Here is a 20063-nt window from a genome sequence, read left to right as displayed (position 1 = left end):
TCCCAACCACACTGTATTGAAATAAGGGTTGATTATGGTAAAGACTGTTATTGAATCTTGGCAGCAAAATCCAGTGATCATAATTCTTGTACTACAGCAGTGATAACTCAGAGACAGCACAGCAGATGAGGGTGGGCTGTGTCTTTCAAGTACTTTGCATTTAAACATCTCACAGGTGCTGGATGATCAAAACTACAGAATGGCCCTGGCTGGTTTGGCTCAGCAGTTAGAGTGTCGGCCCTTGGACCAAAGAATCGTGGGTTCAATTCCAGTCAAAGGCACGTACCTCGGTTGCAGTTTGTCCCAGGCCCTGATCAGGGTTGTGTGGGAAGCAACTACTTGATGTAGTGCTCTCACATGGAGGTTTCTCTTTCTCCCTCTCTTTCCCTCCCCCACTCTATCTGAGATATATGGAAAAATGTCCTCAGGTGAGGACTAAAAAAACAACAACAAAAAACTATAGAATGGGCATCCTTTTTCTGAAGCCTGAGTACTTAGGAGAGAAAATGTGGCCTTACCCTGGGAGATTGTTATATTGGATAGCCCTTGTTTTATCTGCATAGGACCCCTTACCCTATTTTCTGATAAAAGACACCATCACTCAGCTACAGGGGTTCCACTGTGACTTTCTGCTCTTTCTCTCATATTGTAGCATGTGGACTATAGGGATGCCTCTCCTACTTCTGTCTATATGAATGACTAGTCTATATGAATGATTATAGTCTTTATGAATGACTAGCCATGATCCATTAGGATTACCCATTGTTTTGTATCTTCAGTATTTCTTCTTTTTTTTTTAACCCTCACCTGAGGACATTTTTCCATTTTTTGTTCAGATAGAGTGGGAGGGAGAGAGAGAGAGAGAGAAGCATCAATGTGAAAGGGACACATTGAGTGGCTGCCACCTGCACGACCAACCAGGGCCAGGGACAAACTGCAACCGAGGTACGCACCCTTAGCGGGAACCAAACCTGGGTCTCTCGGGACCGCAAGTGAACGCTCTAACCGCTGAGCCAAACCGGCCAGGTCTCTTCAGTCTTTCTTAATCTCTTATGCTTGATATCCACTATTTTCTCATGTAGGATACAGTGATGAAGGCTTCCTGGCCATACAGCATGCAATGGATAAAGCCATCATGCAGCACCATGCTCTCAGTGAGACGATCAAAATGTTTGAGAATCTCAAAGTGTTTCTGAAGAGATTCCCACATGGAGCCTATGTCCATGACAACTTCTTCTTGATCCTTCAGAATGAGATGCCTATTCTCCTCATGCTCAGCTTCATCTGCATCATGCTTATGGTTATCAATTCCATTACACTGGAGAAAGAGAGAAAATTGAAGGTAACTCCATCTATGTTGGATGCATGCTTCTCCCAGGACAGAAATGTAAGGGAGCTGCTAATGAAAAATGACCAGAGTAGGAATGAGACCAAGGCAGGTAAGAAGTTGCTTCAATATCAGAATGACCTCCAAGTTGAGTTGGAACTTGGACGTTCTTTCATCATTTTTAAAAACGATTTTTAAAATTGATATTTTAGAGAGAGAAGAAGAGACAGGGAGAGAAACATTGATGTGAGAGGGAAACATCAATCAGCTGCCTCCTGCACAACTCTTACTGGGGATTGAACCCACAACCTGGGCATGTGCCCTGACTGGGAAATGAACTGGCAACCAACTGAGCCACACCAGCCAGGGATTCTTTCATCATTTTAACCTGCTTGCAACTGAGGCAATGCCATCTCTTGTTTCTACATGAATCCTTGCTTTAAGACTGGGAAGGTCCAGCCTACAGGTCCCTGTTTTGCTAGCTTGTTGTCTTACGCATGGTAGGTGCTCAGAAAATGCTTGTGAAATGATTAATTGATAAACTAAGAGGTAGGGAATAATCATCCAAAATTAACACACTCATTTTGCTGAAAGGGAAGCATTCTCTAGGAAGACACTTCAGACAAGGTTGATCCTGCATAGTTATTGTACTCACTGCACTCCTCTGTGTGCCTACTCTCTCCTGTTACTTTTCTCTTCCCTTTTTACTTAAAAAATATTCTTCTCTTCTCACTCTAATTTTCTTCTACTTTTACTGATTCTTATGATTATATATTAAAATAGCCCGCCAGTGGCTCCTAGAGCCATGCTTGGTCTCACCGATGATGTCTGGTTTGCTCTGCTCTTGGGCATTCAGTTGTCAGGAATGGTTGAACTGATATGGCCTCATGAGGCTGCCTGTGGAAGTACTTTACTTTTACAGGATGGTAAGGCAGGGGAATCTGCTTTTTGCTGCAATGAATGATAGTGGAACAACAGGCTGTAACTCTGCACCAACTGGAAAAAAAAAAAAAAGAATACCAGGGAAACTAGAACCTTCCTGTGTGCTATTGGAATCCTCTTTTAGTCCCCAGGTATGGGAGGGAGTTTTCCCTTCCCTGTTTGTTAAATTGTTTCAGCAACAAATTGGTGGAGGCATCAAATGTTTGCACCTAGTAGTTAAATTGGCCATGTGTTTCCTGTTTTACCCTTGGGTCCAGTCGGTCCAGTCTGCTCTTTAGACAAACATAGATTAAAGAATGCTTTTGCAAAACTTAAAAATAACCACCAATAGTATTTAAAAGTAGGACATATAACTTTTAAAACACTGGAGAAAATAAAAAGAAACAAAACATAGTCCATATAACGAAAGACAGAAAACAAAGGAAGTCATAAAAAAGTACACTGAAGTTATAATATTAAATGAGGTAACAGAAAACCAAACATGGCAGTTACAATAATACATATAAATAGGATCACCTCTCTTCTAAAAGACATTTAAAAATTTAGAATAGCCCTGGCCAGTTTGCTCAGTGGTTAGAGCGTCAGCTTGTGAACCAATGAGTCACAGGTTCGGTTCTGGTCAAGGGCACGTACCTCAGTTGGGGTTCGTCCCCAGCCCTGGTTGGGTTGTGTGGGAGGCAACCAGTCAATCTGTCTCTCTCAAGTCAATGTTTCTCTCTCTCTCTCTCTCTCTCTCCCCCTCCCTCCCTTCCTCCCATTCTATCTGAAGATAAATGGAAAAATATCCTCGGGTGAGGATTAAAAAAAAAAAAAGAAATAACCCAGAGGGCTGAAAGACATGGGTTTACTAGGACTTATGTGTGCACAGAGGAGGGGTGCGGATGAAGTTTTTCCCACACCCTGACATTTCAGAACAAGATTATATAAAGTACAGAAAACAAAGCAGAACAGGGCATGCAGGAGGATGGGGATGTGCCTGGGCACAGGTTGTGTGAGATCAAAACACTAGCTGTTTTCCTGACAAGAGCTGGCAAGGCTCCCAAGGTCTCACAGTCCGATTACTGATGGCCTTCACCGTATTCCCACAGGGTGGGAGGGGAGTTGGAGCATGGGAATGGGCCCATGTCCTCACATACTATACACCTGTTTATGGTACCTTCCATGCGTTAGGAAATGCTCTGAAGCACTGATTCATTTCACCCTCTTAACAGCTTGTATTGAAATTCTGTGTTTGATCCTCCAGATTCACTCCACCGTTCACCTTGCTCTCTGCCCTGAAGGCTGACCTGCAGGCATTCCAAAAGCTTATTTCCACTGTGGGAACCTGGCTAAAAGTCACTGTTCTCTCAAAGTACCTTGATCCACATGACTCTTTCCCCTTCTGGGCTCTGGAAACCTCTCTTTCTTCTTTTCATTCCTTTGGGCACAAAGGTAGTAATGACTCTGCTGCTGCAAGCCCTAGGTTTCTGCATTGTCCCGTATGGGTTCCTGTCCCTGTGCAGGCGTTTGTAATTAGGCCTGATAAAAACAAACCCTCTTCAGGAGCATTTGAGATCTTGCTCCCAGCATATGTTGTCAGTTTGGCACAAATAAACTCTTATAAAAATAAAATAAAAAATAAAAACAAACCCTCCTCACATTATACTAATTTGATTGTAATATCAGTTTCCTTTAGGGACCCCAACTGATACACAATTCTATGTGATAATGACTATTGGTATTAGTATTTTTAATCCTCACCTAAGGATATGTTTTTATTGATTTGAGAGAAAGAGATATCAATGTGAGAGAGAAACATCAATCAGTTGCCTCCCGTATGCGCCCCTCGACCCAGGATCTAACCTGCAACTTAGGTATGTGCCATGACTGGGAATTGAACCACAACCTTTTGGTGTATGGAACTACATTCCAACTGAGCCACATGGCCAGGGCTGACTACTATTATTCTTTTGTAGCAGAGGAGGTAATTTGAGTCACAAAGAGATAAATAATTTCAAGATAACTTTATGTAGGACAATATGACCTAGCAATAAAAAACAGTTTTCATTCTCAGATAAGAATATCTTTCCCTAAGCAATGTAAAAAGAGATTTCCAATAATTAAGCTTCATATTTTCCAAGTGGAATCTCAGATGAAATATGCCAGAGGAACATGCTCTGTTTCTGCGGCGTGAATTGTCTGGAAAAGGTAGTCCACTGCGGGGGTTCTATAAAAGCCTATAGCCTTGAAAGCTGAGAGAAGCAATGCAGTTGGCTCTTCCTGTCTATTCAGATAATAGCCTGTGGCTCATCCCAAACCTTTTAACTCTTCCTCGGTAAGGACCCAGGAGTAGGTAAATTATATTTCAGGAGAAGTCATTAATATGGGATCTGTTCCATGAGGGAGAATGCCCCGACAGTGTTTGTCTCTAGGACCAAGGAGGGAGAAAGGGGGCAGAGAAACTGGTGTCATTTTCTTTGAATACAAAACACAACCAGTATTCTGAGAGCTAGGCTCTTCTTGGACTAGCTCATGTTGATCTAGTTGTAAAATGTTCTATGTAAATGGCTTAAGGAGAATTAAAATGAATCATCTTTAATTTAGAAGCCATCTGGACCATCCCACCTCTGTGGAAGCTGTTTTCTCTAGTTGAACAGGCCCCTTTCTAGTCCTTAAATAGTTGCTAGCTGTACTATTTCTCCTGTAGGTGGGACCCTCTATTTGGAGTACCTTTTACTTCAAATTTCATATTGCAGTTCACCTCCTTCGGGAAGCCTTTCTAAATTTCAATAATCTCTCATCCCATCTTCCCACAGCATGTAGTTTCCACCTCTATTATAGTATAGAGGAAGCTTTCTTATCTGATCTCTATGTAATTGAGACAGGCTAAGTAAGCCAGGACAAGTGAAATAGGGAAACTGAGACAGATACTAGTTAAATGGCAAGCAGTTTACAGCCATCTAGTAAATCTCAAAACCCTATCTTCCCTAACCAAGGACACTTAGGAGTAAATGGTTTACATGTCTCCTCCCCCAGCCAAAGGGTAAATAGCTTAAATCACCATACTCAGGGAGATAGATAGCAGAAATCCAATTAGTACTATTTGCTACCCAAGGACAGATGAAGTTAAGGGAATAAATCTCATTTTGGCATATCAGCAGAAAGCTGATAAATATTCTACTGAGACCCTTGTCTAAGACCTCCCCTGAACTCTCAGCCTTTAACAACCCTCAAAATGAAGGACCCAGTGTGTGCTCTCCCTCCCTGGAACATGCCCATGCCTTTCCCTTCCCACTCTTCCTCCTCCTCTGGCATGCATCTCCTAAACTCTAAGGGTCCCCACGAGACTTACAAGCAGAGGAGCAGTGGGCAGTGGCAGCTTATCCAGGGCTAACCCCCTGTACCTGTCTCCAAGGCCCCCTTTTTTCAAACTTCTCACTGAGCTAAGCAGCCCCACCGAGGCTCTCTCCTGTTGCTTCTGTCCTGAGCCCTTTCTTGTTTCACTGTCCCCAGCTTTAATAAATGTACTCTCATAATCACTTGGACTTGTGTTGTGAATAAAATTTTTTCTGCATGAAATCAAGAACCCACATACTACAGGCCGGCCAAAGGCAGACCCCCTCCAGGCCCCCAGTTCCTGTCTGGTAACAAAATCAGTTCTCACATTAACTGACACTTCATCGCTTCTGTAAAGCTTTCCAATGGAAGCTCCCAGCACATGGCAGCTGGAATGCTTCTCTCTAGTACACATGGGCTTATCACCTCTCACCTACTGAGTTGTATGCTTACCAAGTCTTTTCCTAAATGTCGTATACTATGCTTGTTCTAGTAATTTGTGATTTAATTAAACATTATATAAATGGATGGAATGGACTGAAGTTGCCTTTGAAAGTTTAGTTGAGCCCTGGCCAGCTGATTTAGTTGGTTAGAGCATCGTCCCAATATGCCAAGGTTGTGGATTTGATCCCTGGTCAGGGCACATACAAGAATCAACCAATAAATGTATAACTAAGTGGAACAACAAATTGATGTTTTGTTTTGTTTTGTTTTTCTCTCTCTCTCTAAAAAAATAATAATAAAAAAGTTTAGTTGAATGTTTTGGAAAGATTCAGTAAGGCAACTTTTAAAAAACATGTTAGTCAATTTCATGTGGGTGAAACCACTGTAAAATTTGGGAAAACTTTTCATAAAAACCCAGGCAGAGTCTGTATTAGTTTGCTTCACATCTGTGTTTATTCACTTTCAAGGCTGTGATCCTGGAGTGAGTTTTATGGTGAGTGTTATGTTAGTGCTCCAATGAGCAGGTCCATGCTTAATAAGAAGAGTTTGTGTTCTGACATTAGAATACTGGCACACATTACACATTTATATGTTATAAGTGAAAATAAAATTTTAAGTTGTGTGTGTATCATTTTTATGATTTCCTGCTTTAACCAATTTGCTCATTGACCCATTACTAGTTCCAATTGTAAAAGATAAAAAGGCTATTCCGATGCTTACAGTGTGGAGTACATAGGGCTATTATCATCAATGCATCTCTAATACTAGATTGTGAAATTTTGGAAAGCAGTAGCTCTGCCTTTTATATTTTTCACTTTTCCTGCATGGTACCTAGAACAGTGCTTTGCATTTATTCACTTATCAAACATTTACTGAGTGACTTACATTTACTGGACACACGCATTAGAGACACAGTCCTTTCCCTCAGGCAGTTCACGGCAATAAAGCTAAATGTTAAAAAGAATCACAAGTGTTGCCTGGCTGATGTGACTCAGTGGTTGAGTATCGACCCATACACCAAGAACTCGCCAGTTTGATTCCTGGTCAGGGCACATGCCCAGATTGTGGGCCCGATCCCCAGTGTGGGGCAAGCAGGAGGTAGCCAGTCAATGATCTCTCTCATGGATGTTTCTATCTCTCTCCCTCTCTCTTCTTCTCTCTCAAAAAATCAATAAAGAAAAAAATTCAGCCCGGGCTCAGCAGTTGGAGTGTCAGCCCGTGGACCAATGAGACCCAGGTTCGATTCCTGCCAAGGGCACATACCTTGGTTGCAGTTCTTCCCTGGCCCTGGTTGGGGTCACGTGGGAAGCAACCAGTTGATGTGTGTCTCTCGCACCAATGTTTCTCTCTCTCTCTTCCTCACTCCCTTCCTCCCTCCCTCCTAATCTGTCTAAAGATACATGGAAAAATGTCCTGGGGGTGAGGATTTAAAAAAAGAAAAGAATCATAAGAATTAAGGTAATGGAATGTATAGATGTTATGGCTGTGTGGAGGATAGGCACACTGACCAGAGAAGGCTTAATGGAGCAGGTACCTCTTGAACTAGGTTTTAAAAATCAAGTAAGATTTTGCTAGATAAAGAGAGGATGAGAGAAAAATGAGTTGGAACAACATGTGTGAGAAGAAAAAATTTTAAAAAAGACATAGGGGTCATGGCGTGTTCAGTGAATTACAGGAAGTTTTGTGTGACCAGAGCATAGGATTCCAAGGAATTTAGATTCTATCCTCAGGGCCACAGGAGCCATTCATTTATATTAGGCATGTAATAATTGAATGAACTAACAGCATACTTATCATTGCAAAAGAAGAATAATTTTAACACAAAGCCGACCTCTACTATATCTAAACCAGATAAATGCTACTCGCTCATTTGTAGGTCTCTCCAATTTTCTCAGTCTCCATTACCCCCATGACCCTTCATCCCAGTCTGCTGGAGTTTCAGTAACAGACAGCTAGCTAAACCAGACCCGTTGGAAGTGAGTATTAGCTTGTGTAACGTCTGGTTCTTTTGCTTTTTCTAGGAGTATATGTGTATGATGGGACTGCACAACTGGCAACACTGGGTTGCTTGGTTCATTATATTCTTCATTTCTGCCTTCATTGTTGTTTCTTTCATGACCATTCTCTTCTGTACAAAGGTATGTGTCTCTTATCCTTCAGCATGTGCTTAAGCCACGAGAAGGTGGGAAAGAAATTTGGTGTAGTATAGGTGGTGGTGCTGAGGTTCAATAGATGATGAAAACTCAGTTATTGATTAATACTTAGAAAACCTCAGGTCGATATGTGGCGGTATTTGCTAAAACTTTGGGGGAATTAAACATTTAAACTTTAGGATCTGAGAATGCATTGCCTCCCTTCAGTTCCTTGGTCTTCAACTATTGGCCTTGGGTGTGGTGAAAAGATAAGAACATTCTTTTATGCCCATGGTATCATGTTAATTTTTTTTTCTTTTATGCTGTCAATGGAATTTGGTGTTCCATTAGCTTCCATTTAATGACTAAATTATAACCCACTATGTAGAAAAATGAAAATATACCTTCTAAATTACTAAAATTGGGGTATTTTGAACAAAAGAAAGCAAGAAATTCTCCAGACTATATAAAAAATATAAATATATAAAACAAAGAAAATGGCTAGAAAGCATTAAAAAGAGGATACATAGATATCAAAAGAAATACGAGCCCTGGCCAGTTTTTCTCAATGGTTAGAGCATCAGCCTGCAGACTAGAGAGTTCTGGGTTCGGTTCCCGCTAAGGGCATATAACTTGGTTGTAGTTTGTCCCCACCCCGGTTGGGGTCGTGTGGGTGGCAACCAGTTGATGTGTTCTCTCTCGAACCAATGTTTTTCTCTCTCTCTCTCTCCCTCCCTCCCTCCCTCCTGCTCTATCTGAAGATAAATGCAAAAATGTCCTCGGATGAGGACAAAAAAAATTCACATTGGTCAGAAATTGAATTCCAGCTTATGCTTTTCTTTAAAAAGATACATATACAGAGCATAATTTGTAAATGGTAATGGAAGCTGGATCAAAGGTCTGCCTTAAAAATCTCTATATATTATTTAGTTTAAGGTAATCTTGTTATTTGCCCTGGCTGGTTTACTCAGTGGTTAGAGCGTTGGCCCATGGACTGAAGAATCCTGGGTTCAGTGCCCACTAAGGGCATGTACCTCAGTTACAGTTTGTCCCCAGCCCCGGTTGGGGTCGTGTGGGTGTCAACCAGTCGTTGTGTCTCTCTCGCATCGATGTTTCTCTCTCTCTCTTCTTCCCTCTCTCCCTCCTGCTCTATCTGAAGATAAATGCAAAAATGTCCTTGGGTGAGGATAAACAATAAGATAAAATAAAAAGATAATCTTGTTTTTTAAAAAATTCACATATTGTTTTAAGGGCATTTTATGCCTTCTCCTCATTCTTTCCATGTAAAAATTATGTGCATCTGTGATTGTTTTGTAGGTAAACAAAAAAGCAGTGTTCATGAACAGTGACCCTAGTTTGATATTTGTTTTTCTAATGTGTTTTGCCATTGCCACAATTTTCTTTGCATTCATGATCAGCACATTCTTCCAGAGAGGTGAGTCCAGATACAATTTTCTGTTAGAAAGTGTGTTTATAACTCCTTTTTCTGATACCATTGCTATTCCCATTATCTACAACATTACTATTCGTCCAGAGTCAAGTCTTTACTTTTATGGTTATTTTAGCAATGGAATAATTCTTTTCCCAATTAAGAACTTATGGAAACATCTCCATATATGTATTATTTTTGTGTTTCATTTGGCTTCTAAACATCATTTCTAAAGCATACAAACACTAAGTCCCAACATGGAAAAAAATGAAGGCTAACACATCCAGGGCAGATAGTTTTCCAGGTCTTGATAATAAAATCAGGGCATAACAGTAGTGTGGCTTCTAAGACACCATAGTAAGAGAATAATTCCTGAAAAATTGGTTCTGTCAGGAAAGGTATTATCTCTAAAACTATTGGTAGAATTGATGAACCACAAGGGACAAAAGTAATGGTAAGTGATGTTAAAGTCAGAGTGCAGAATTGATTTGTGGTTCAACCTGGAGAGGTAAAGACAGAAACATTAATAGAAGACAGATCTTCAGCAGTTGGGGATAATAAAAAAGAGGGTTTAAGAATCTTGGGCAAAAAGCAAAGTGTGAAATAAATGAAGCCAGGCAGTTTATTATTTACATTTGTGAATATTTTATATCAAATAGTACAGTCATCCCTCGCCACTTCATGCTTCGACTTTCATGGCTTCACTCTATCGTGGGTTTTTCAAATATATTCATTAAAAAGTTGATCAAGTCAGTGATAATACCCTGGCCGGTTTGGCTCAGCGGTTAGAGCATCGGCCTGCGGTCCTGAGAGACCCGGGTTCGGTTCCCGCTAAGGGCGCGTGCCTCGGTTGCAGTTTGTCCCCGGCTCTGGTCAGTTGTGCGGGTGGCAGCCACTCGATGTGTTCCTTTCACGTCGATGTTTCTCTCTCTCTCTCTGTTCCTCTCTCTCCCTCCCACTCTACCTGAACAAAAAATGGAAAAATGTCCTCGGGTGAGGATAAGACAGTGATAATGATACAGTGTGTGCTCGGTTGTCTGAGTCAACTATACACCCCTGTATTTCAATTAAAATTAAAATTACTGTACATATTGACTGTAGGCTTATGTATTCGAGCACCCCTGCAAATCCTTCAATGCCAGGTGCAACTGCTCGACCACTCCTTGTGTGTTGGCAATAACTTTTTTCCAAAAAAGTGGGTGTGATGAAACCAAGCCAATCAGAGCATGCTGTTCACTGATTGGCTATCCTATCCTCTTCCTATCCTGGCCACTGATTGGCTCAGCCTCATGCAAGTTTGTTTCTCTCATACATATTCAATTTATAAATAAAGAACCCTACTTCGGGAAAATTCATTTATTGCAGAAGAGTCTGGAACTGATTAACTGTGATAAGCGAGGGCTGACTGTATGTTCTACCAAGATGGGGATGGAGCCCTGGCTGGTTTGGCTCAGCGGTTAGAGCGTCGGCCTGCGGTCCGGAGAGACCAGGGTTCGGTTCCCGCTAAGGGCACGTACCTCGGTTGCAGTTTGTCCCCGGCCCTGGTTGGTCGTGCGGGTGGCAGCCACTCGATGTGTCCCTTTCACATCGATGTTTCTCTCTCTCTCTCTCTCCCTCCTGCTCTATCTGAACAAAGAATGAAAAAGTGTCCTCGGGTGAGGATAAAAAATAAAATTAAAAAAAATTTACCCATTTTGCCCTGGCCGGTTTGGCTCAGCGGTTAGAGCGTCCGCCTGTAGTCCCGAGAGACCCGGGTTCGGTTCCCGCTAAGGGCATGTACCTCGGTTGCAGTTTGTCCCCGGCCCTGGTCGGTCGTGCGGGTGGCAGCCACTCGATGTGTCCCTTTCACATCGATGTTTCTCTCTCTCTCTCTTCCTCCCACTCTACCTGAACAAAAAAGTGTCCTCAGGTGAGGATTAAAAAATAATAATAATAAATAAATAAATAAATAAAAAAGATGGGGATGGAGTCCTTGAGAGGTTGAATGGGCCTGAATACTATTTCTTGTTTCAAACTCTAAACTTAATTTCCCACTTCTCTCTCTTTAACTTTAGGGAGAACATGGCAGGGGTAATGATCATGTAAGAAAATTATGTGGGGAGCCAGGAGTATGAGTATCAAAGGTTGAAACCTAAAAAGTTGAACTTGTAGTCAAATACAAGAACTAAGCACAGGGCTGTATTAAGAGACAAAACCAGATTAAAAGTATAGTAAATCAGAACCAGAGTGGGAAGCAAAGAGCAGGAAAAAGTGCCAAGTGAAAGCAAAAATACACCACACAACTCAAAGTTAATGATCAATTGATTTTTTTTTTTTTATCTATCCTCACCCGAGGACATTTTCCCACTTTTTGTACAGATAGAGTGGGAGGGAGAGAGAGGAAGAGAGAGAGAGGGAAACATCGATGTGAAAGGGACACATCGAGTGGCTGCCACCCGCACGACCAACCAGGCCGGGGACAATCTGCAACCGAGGTACATGCCCCTAGCGGGAACTGAACCTGGGTCTCTCCGGACCGCAGGTGGACGCTCCAACCGCTGAGCCAAACCGGCCAGGGCTGATCAATTGATTTTTAACAAAGAGGCCAAGACAATTCAGCAGTCAAGGAATAGTCTTTTCAACAAATGGTGCTGGAACAATTGGATATTCACATACAAAAGAATAGAGTTGGACTTCTATATCACATCATGCACAAAAATGAACTCAAATTAGTTATAAACCTAAATGTAAGAACTGAAACTATAAGATTCCTCAAAGAAAATACAGGAGAAATCTTCATGATCTTGAGTTACACAGTGATTTCTTAGATATGACGCCAAAAGCACAAGTGATAAAAGAGAAGATTGATAAGTTGGACTTCATCAATATTAAAAAAATTTGTGTTTCAAAGGATACCATCAAGAAAGTGAAAAGACAACCTACAGACTGGGAGACAACATTTGCAAATAATATATAACATAAGAGACTTGTATCTAGAATAAATAAAATGAGCTTTACAACTCAAAAATAAAAACACAAACATTCCTAACTCATTGTATAGGCCAACACTTCTTTGATGCCAAAACCAGTAAAGTCATCACAATTAAACCACAGACTAATATCCCTTATGAATGTAGATGGAAAAAATCTTCAACAAAATACTAGCAAACCAAATCCAGCAGTAAATGAAAACAACTATACATTATTCCAAGTGGGATTTATCCCAGAAATGCAAAAAGAATTCAACACATGAAAAGCAACCAATGTAATTCACCACTTAGTAGAATAAAGAAAAAAAACAATTTTTTTTCAATTTTATTGATATTGAAAAGCATTTGGCAAATTTAATAACTTTTATGGTAAAAAAATTGACAAACAAGAATATAACAAAACTTTCTGAACCAGATAGTGAGCATTTATGAACACTGCACAGCTAGCATCATATTCAGTGGTGAAAGACTGAAAGCCTTTTCCCTAAGAGCAGAAACAAGACAAAGATGTCTACTTTTCCTTCTGCAATTCAACATTGTACTGAAGTGACTCGTCCTGCAGGTCGAGCAACGAGGACTCTAGAGGGGGAGTGAGGATGAGGAGGGACAAGAGAGATGAAGACAAGACAGGATTCTGATCAAGTCTCGTTTATTCAGGGGTAATTCACACAATATATAGGGCAAGAAGCACCTTTTGCCAAGCACCAAGCTTGCCCGAAGCAATTCCAGGAAATACCACAAAAGGAACAAAAGGTCAGCAAAGACTGGCTTGTTGAGTAAATGGTTACTTAAAGAAATGCAAAATGCAGAGATAAAGAAATGCAGAAGGCAGAGATATCCTGTCTTGGGGAAGGTGATGGCAGAGCAGATTTTAACAAAATTGATGCCATGCAAAAAGTCTCCCACACTGAAGGTTCAAACCAGAGAAAATAGGAAAGAAAAAGAAATAAAAGGCATGCAATTGGAGTGAAAGAGGTAAAACTATTCAAAGATGACGTGATCTTTAATAGAGAGAATCCTAAATTATCCACAAAAGTTACTATTAGAGCTATTAAAGAAATTCAGCAAATTTGCAGGAGACAAGATCAACACAAAATCAGTTGTATTTCTATACACTAGCAATAAGCATTCTGAAAAGGGATTCAAGAAAGCAATTTTACTTAAAATAGCACCCAAAGAAAAATACCTAGGAATAAATACCAAGGAGATGAAAGACTTGTATACTGAAAGCTACAAAACATTGCTGAAAGAAATCAAAGACAACAAATCAGTGGAAAGATATCCTGTATTCATGAATTGAAAGATTTACTATTGTTAAGATGGCAATATCCCTCAAAGTGATCTATAGATTCAATTCAACACCTATTAAAATCCCAGATGCCTTTCTTTGTTGTTGTTAATCCTCACATGAGGATATTTTCCACTGATTTTTAGAGAGAGTGGAAGAGAGGGAGGGAAAGGAAGAGAGAGAGAGAGAAACATTAATTTGAGAGAGACACATTGATTGGTTGCCTCCCGCACACGCCTCAACCAGGGCCAGGGCATTGAACCTGCAACCCAGGTATGTGCCCTTGACAAGGAATCAAACCAGTGACCCTTTGGTGTGTGAGCCAATGTTCTAACCACTGAGCAATCCCAGCCAGGGCCCAGCTGCTTTTTTTTTTTTTTCAGAAATGGACAGGCTAATTTAAAATTCATATGAAATTGGAAGGGGCCTCAAAAAGCCAAGCGATGTTGAAAAAGAACAAAGTTGGAGGTCTCATACTTCCTGATTTCAAACTAACTACAAAGCTACAGGGATGAAAAATGTATGGTACTAGCATAAAAGTATAGACATACAGAACAATTAATAGAATTCAGAGTCTAGAAATAAACACATATATCTAATGGCCAATTGAGTTTTGACAAGGATGCCAAGACCATTCTTTCCATGGAGGAAATCTTGAATGCTTGACACATAATACTAGCTTCATGACATTGATAAATTGTATTTAATATGACTAAGCCTTGGTTTTCTCCTCTGTCAAACACGAAGGTCATGAAGATAAAATAAGTTGCTGTATATCAAGTGCTTGCTACAGTGCCAGGCAATGCTATATAATCTACCACTCATCTCTGAAGAAGAGGACTTCATTGTAGGAGATAGTAATGCAGGTTTAGACAGAGGAAGTTTCAAGCAGTTAGATATTGGTACCTTTATATAAGGATTGACTCATTTTTTTTTAAGAGCCACAAATGCTCTTAGTCTTTGATAGTGAAAGTGGAACTATAAATGGTTTCTTTCAAAATTTCTTAAAAGATTGCTTCCCTTTTGAAATACTGAGATAAATGCAGAAATACTTTCTTTACCATGGCTGGCAAAAGAGTTTTTTGTCATACTTCTTTGTGCATTATTGATGAAACTCTTTTCATTCCTTCCCTTTGAATTTGCAGCCCATATTGCAACTGCCTTAGGAGGCATCATCTTCTTCTTCACTTACGTCCCGTATGTGTACCTCACTTTCAGCTACAACCAGAGGAGCCACTTCCAAAAGATTATCTTTTGTCTCCTCTCAAATGTTGCCATGGCACTGGGAGTCCGATTAATCTCCACATATGAGTCAAAAGGTAAGCCTTACCTTTCCCAAGGTAAGCTGCCATAGCTGACAGGCAAATCTGATCTTCATTTTCAAATACACATAACTAACATATTTCATTTAGTGTGCTGAACATGTTCAATACACTTACAACTCTGGTAAGTACTGTAGGGAACACTAAAGAGTTATAAGATATGGTTCACATTATACAACTTACAATGTAGTTTGGGAGAAAAACTAAAGCACATTGATGATTTAGGAAATTCTATGCCTGATTTATATAATTATATAGATATGAAATATATAGATTTATGATTAGAATTTCAGATAACACTTTAAAACTTTATAGATAACATAGTACTATTTAGAGATATCATATTTAATTCTCATAGCTTTTAGGATAGATCTAAGAAACCTTCCATCAGAAGTGTTCTAGCTCCCTTACAACTTCCACAGTTGTAGCCCAGTTGGTGTGGCTCAGTGGTTGAGCATCGACCCATGCACCAAGAGGTTACCGATTTGATTCTCAATCAGGGCACATGCTCAGGTTGTGGGTCTGATCCCCAACCTGAGCATGCAGGAAGCAGCCAATCGATGTTCCTTCTCATCGATGTTTCTACCTCTCCCTTCCTCTCTCTCTAAAATCAATAAAGAAAAAATTTTATTAAAAAAACTTTTACAGTTGTAATACAACCCCAAATTTTCATTTGTCTTAAAATTCTGGAGTTTGAAGAATTCTTCAGAACATCTACAATCATTGCAGCCAACATATCAATTGAAATGTAGGGACCACTGAGCTCTGTGGAGTTTTAGTACTTACAGAATGGACCTGTTTCACATTTCAGTAGTACTAAGATGAACTACTTCAGAAAGTGCCTTCATGGCTTGATGTTAGCATTTTATTTTGTTTTTTTAATTTATTTTAAAATTATAGTTGACATACATTATATTAGTTTCAGATGTACAACATAGTGATTAGACATTTATATATCTTATGAAGTAATCACCACAATAAGTCTAGTAACCATCATTTACTGGACATAGTTATTATGTTTCATTGACTATATTCTCTATGCTGTGCATTATATCCCCCTGATTTAATCAATGTTAGCTTTTATACTAGAGCTCTAGTTCCAAATGGTACAGCTTGGTTTAGCAGCAAATAGCAGGAATAGGAGATAGATATTGGATCTAGTTTGTGGATTTCCTTACCGTGACTGGGATAATCTTCAATGACCTGGTTAGAGGCATCACCTACCAATGAACTTCTTTGTTAAGTTAGGATAGTCTAAATGGGTTACGAGTGCTTAAAATGTAATAAAGGATGTTAAGTTGACCAGAATTTATTGAAAGTGAGGGATTTTCTTTAACAAAGCAATGATGAGACCACAGAATTTGTAAACACTCATAGAGGTTTGAAAATGGCATATGTGTACTTTATGGAGCCTATCTGTTGAAAGTTGAGGGAATTTGGGTGAGTACTTGGACTGGATGGTCCTCTTGGTTTGAAAGCACTCTGTCCTCGTTGAGCTTATGATTAGTGTTTTTTCCTGAAAGGCCAAGATAACTCACAAATGCAATGTCTACTATTATAGCTGAAGGACATGCAGATGCATATGTATATGATCATAAGCAGGTAGGAACTCAAAGCATATAACTGATGATGTTAGAAATCCAAGAACAATATTTCTTTTATAGAATCCTCATCCCTTCACTGTATTAAGTTCCCCTACTCATCTCACCTGTTTGCTCAAAGCAGATTGTAGGCCTTAGAGTGAGTGAACCAATGGAATTCCTCTGTACATTTTCTCAATAAGTCTAGTACAGAGTTTTCAGTTCAAATCTTGAGCAGAAATCAGCATCCACAACATAAAACAGAGCTCTGGGTTGGGGGTTAATGGACCCACTCTGTGGTTGTATGGCTGGAACATTTGGCCCCTTACAATCAGAACCTGCATATTTGTGGAGCAGCTAGTAGGATTTGTCACCGAAGACTCTCATTTATGGATTTATTTATTAATTTACTATTTACTAGATTGTTTTTAGTGTTTTTTTCCCCTTTGTTGATTAGAGAGAGAGGAAATGAGAGGGAGAGAGAGATAGAAACATTGATGAGAGAGGACATTGATTGGCCACCTCCTGCATGCCCCCACTGAGGATTTGGCCCACACTTGGGCATGTGTCCTGACCAGGAATCGAATCAGTGACCTGTTGGTCCATGGGTCGACGCTCAACCACTGGGCCACACCGACCGGACTAGATTGCTTTTAGTTTTAAAGAGGCCCAGTAAATAGTACCCATCTTTCCTCATTAATTTCTGAGCCAACTGAGAAATAAAATAAAGATGTCATCATATTAATACCAAAATATCCTTTTTATAAATTTCCACTGTTTTGCTTGTAGTGACTATTTTCCTTCATTTGGAACAGGCACAGGCATCCAGTGGAGGAACGTTGGCAGTGTAAGTGGAGAGTTTAATTTCACTCAGGTGCTGTTGATGCTACTACTGGACTCTTTCTTGTACAGCTTGGTGGCCTGGTACACGGAGTCTGTCTTCCCAGGGGTGTATGGTATAGCCAAGCCTTGGTACTTCATTATCATGGTGAGTACTAATCTGCTTTTTTATAGATTGACATTAGACTTTTTATAGCTTGTCATCAATATTTCTACACTTCTAAGTGGTATCCTGATTGAAATCTCAAACTCCAGAAAATCTAAGCTGTTTTTCTAATCTGGTTTTACCCCAAACCTGTCAGCTGTGGTTGCCAAGAGATCATAATTAACAGCAAGTATCAGTTTCTGTGACTTTTGCCCCATGGTGGATGCCTTCTGCAGAGTCCACCAAGAGTGCCTGTGGATATCTCACATGTACCCACATCCTGCCACAGGACACCACCCTGCACAGGCTAGAGCCCTCAGCACTCCACTGCCCCTCTCCTCTTTGGGCTGTTGGAATGGCCCTGGAGCTCTTTGAGACCTGTGTGACCCCAGGGTATTGGCAGAGGGCAGAGCTTTCTCTGAATCACTTCTCTCCTATGACGACTAACCTTTTCTTACAAAGTTGAGCTCATCATGCCTGATTCAGTCTTCCTGCCAGTCTCTGGTGGTCCTGCCCCACAGGTTTGCAAAGTGACTCATCCTGTCAGAATTACACAATACTCACTTCGGCCCTCTGCAAAGGCTGCCACGCTTACTCTTCTTGGAGTGTAGAGAAGTAGGTAGATTGTTAACGTCCTATATTTCTCCAGGCCTCAGCCTACAGGGACTCTGATTGCCAACATAATGGCTACCCCAGTACATCAGAAGCATGGATATGAGGCATCTTTTGTAGCTCCATCTTTGGGACCATGGGTTGTAGGGTGAAATGCAGTTTATTAGTAGTGAGTCCATGAGCAAATTGCTTGATTTCTCCGGGCACCATTAATATTTGATACCAGAGAACTTGAGTAGGGGTGAGGGGAGGTTATAGAGAATTTGATTTACCAAAATACTTTTCTTCCAAAAGGAGAGCCTCAGTTCACCTAAACATACTCATGTAAGTTGACTTCCTCTCTAGCCCTCCTACTGGCATGAAGTACCTTTATCTCTTACGCATTCAGTCTTGGGCATAGAAAATACTGAGGAAGCTATAAGAAGCAAGTTCATTCAGGAAGAGCCTACTGGTTTGACGAAGGGAATTGAACTCCAACATCTATACAAGGTATCAGCTCACATATCTCCTTCTAGGAACTTAAGAAGTAGTACACAGAGGCTTCTTTGTTTTTGTTTGTTTGTTTGTTTTTTCCATTGATATTTAAAGAAAGGAAGAGGGCAGAGAGAAAGAAACATTGTTGTGAAAGAGAAACATCGATTGGCTGCCTCCTGCACGTGCCCCAACCAGGGACTGAACCCACAACCTGGGTATCTGCCTGACTGGGAATCAAACCCACTGTCTTTTGGTGTACGGGACAATGCTTCAACCAACTGAGCCACACCGGCCAGGGCCAGAGGCTTCTGTTTTATTCTGACAGTAGTACATTTTGTGATAGAGTTTTAAGTCCCTTCTGTAAAGTTATCCTCAAAATTTGGAACATAACATAAAATGTCCTATTTCCTGTTATAAAGTTAAATGGCTGGATGGAGGGTCTAGATGATCTCTCTGGGAACAGTGTCTTCCTATCCTTTTAATGCCAAACACCCTTGTTGGGGACACACTGGAACTCAGCCATTTGATGGCCAACTTTGTTCCACCAGCATTTTTACATAACCAAATCAAATCATAAACCAGATTTCACTGTTGGCTGCTAAATGTAGGTGTTTGTTCTCTCACAAGTGTTTTGCTGAGCATTTACTACATGCAGAGCCCTGTGTTGACTAAGAATGCCCATGGTATCATGCCTGGGTGTAAGCTCTGTGCTTACACCCATTGATTGTTTTTTTTAAGAGAGTGGAAGGGATGGAGGGAGGGAGGGGGAGAGAGGGAGAGAGAAACATCAATGTGAGAGAGACACATGGATTGGTTGTATCTCACAAGACCCTGACTGGGGTTAGGGATGAACCTGCAACGCACAGATGGTGCCCTTGACCAAACTGAACCCCAGACCCTTTGGTCAGAGGGCCAACACTCTAACTCAGTAGTTCTCAACTTTCCTAATGCTGAGACCCTTTAATACAGTTCCTCATGTTGTGGTGACCCCCAACCATTAAACTATTTTCGTTGCTACTTCATAACTGTAATTTTGTTACTGTTATGTCTTTTTTATTTATTTATTTGTTCAGGTAGAGTGGGAGGGAGAGAGAGGAACAGAGAGAGAGAGAGAAACATCAATGTGAAAGGAACACATCAAGTGGCTGCCACCCGCACGACCAACCAGGGCCGGGGACAAACTGCAACCGAGGTACGTGCCCTTAGCGGGAACCGAACCCGGGTCTCTCAGGACCGCAGACCGA

The 20063-nt window shown here is 40.7% G+C and overlaps 1 protein-coding gene across 1 annotated transcript in view; it reads left to right on the top strand.

Moving 5' to 3' along the window:
* Nucleotides 1-20063, top strand: part of LOC118642245 (ATP-binding cassette sub-family A member 17-like) — a gene marked incomplete at its 3' end in the record, with an annotated part of 168845 nt that overhangs the window by 12999 nt on the left and 135783 nt on the right. Inside the window, exons 5-10 of the mRNA XM_036279905.1 lie at nucleotides 1083-1342; nucleotides 8050-8166; nucleotides 9478-9595; nucleotides 14992-15165; nucleotides 17564-17736; nucleotides 18691-18834. Of these exons, the coding sequence (XP_036135798.1) occupies nucleotides 1083-1342; nucleotides 8050-8166; nucleotides 9478-9595; nucleotides 14992-15165; nucleotides 17564-17736; nucleotides 18691-18834 (986 nt within the window). The remainder of the gene's footprint in view (nucleotides 1-1082; nucleotides 1343-8049; nucleotides 8167-9477; nucleotides 9596-14991; nucleotides 15166-17563; nucleotides 17737-18690; nucleotides 18835-20063) is intronic.

The sequence above is a fragment of the Molossus molossus genome, unplaced genomic scaffold (genome assembly GCF_014108415.1).
Source record: "Molossus molossus isolate mMolMol1 unplaced genomic scaffold, mMolMol1.p scaffold_m16_p_3, whole genome shotgun sequence".
Classification (NCBI taxonomy): Eukaryota; Metazoa; Chordata; class Mammalia; order Chiroptera; family Molossidae; genus Molossus; species Molossus molossus.
This window is presented reverse-complemented; position numbering and strand designations above follow the sequence as displayed.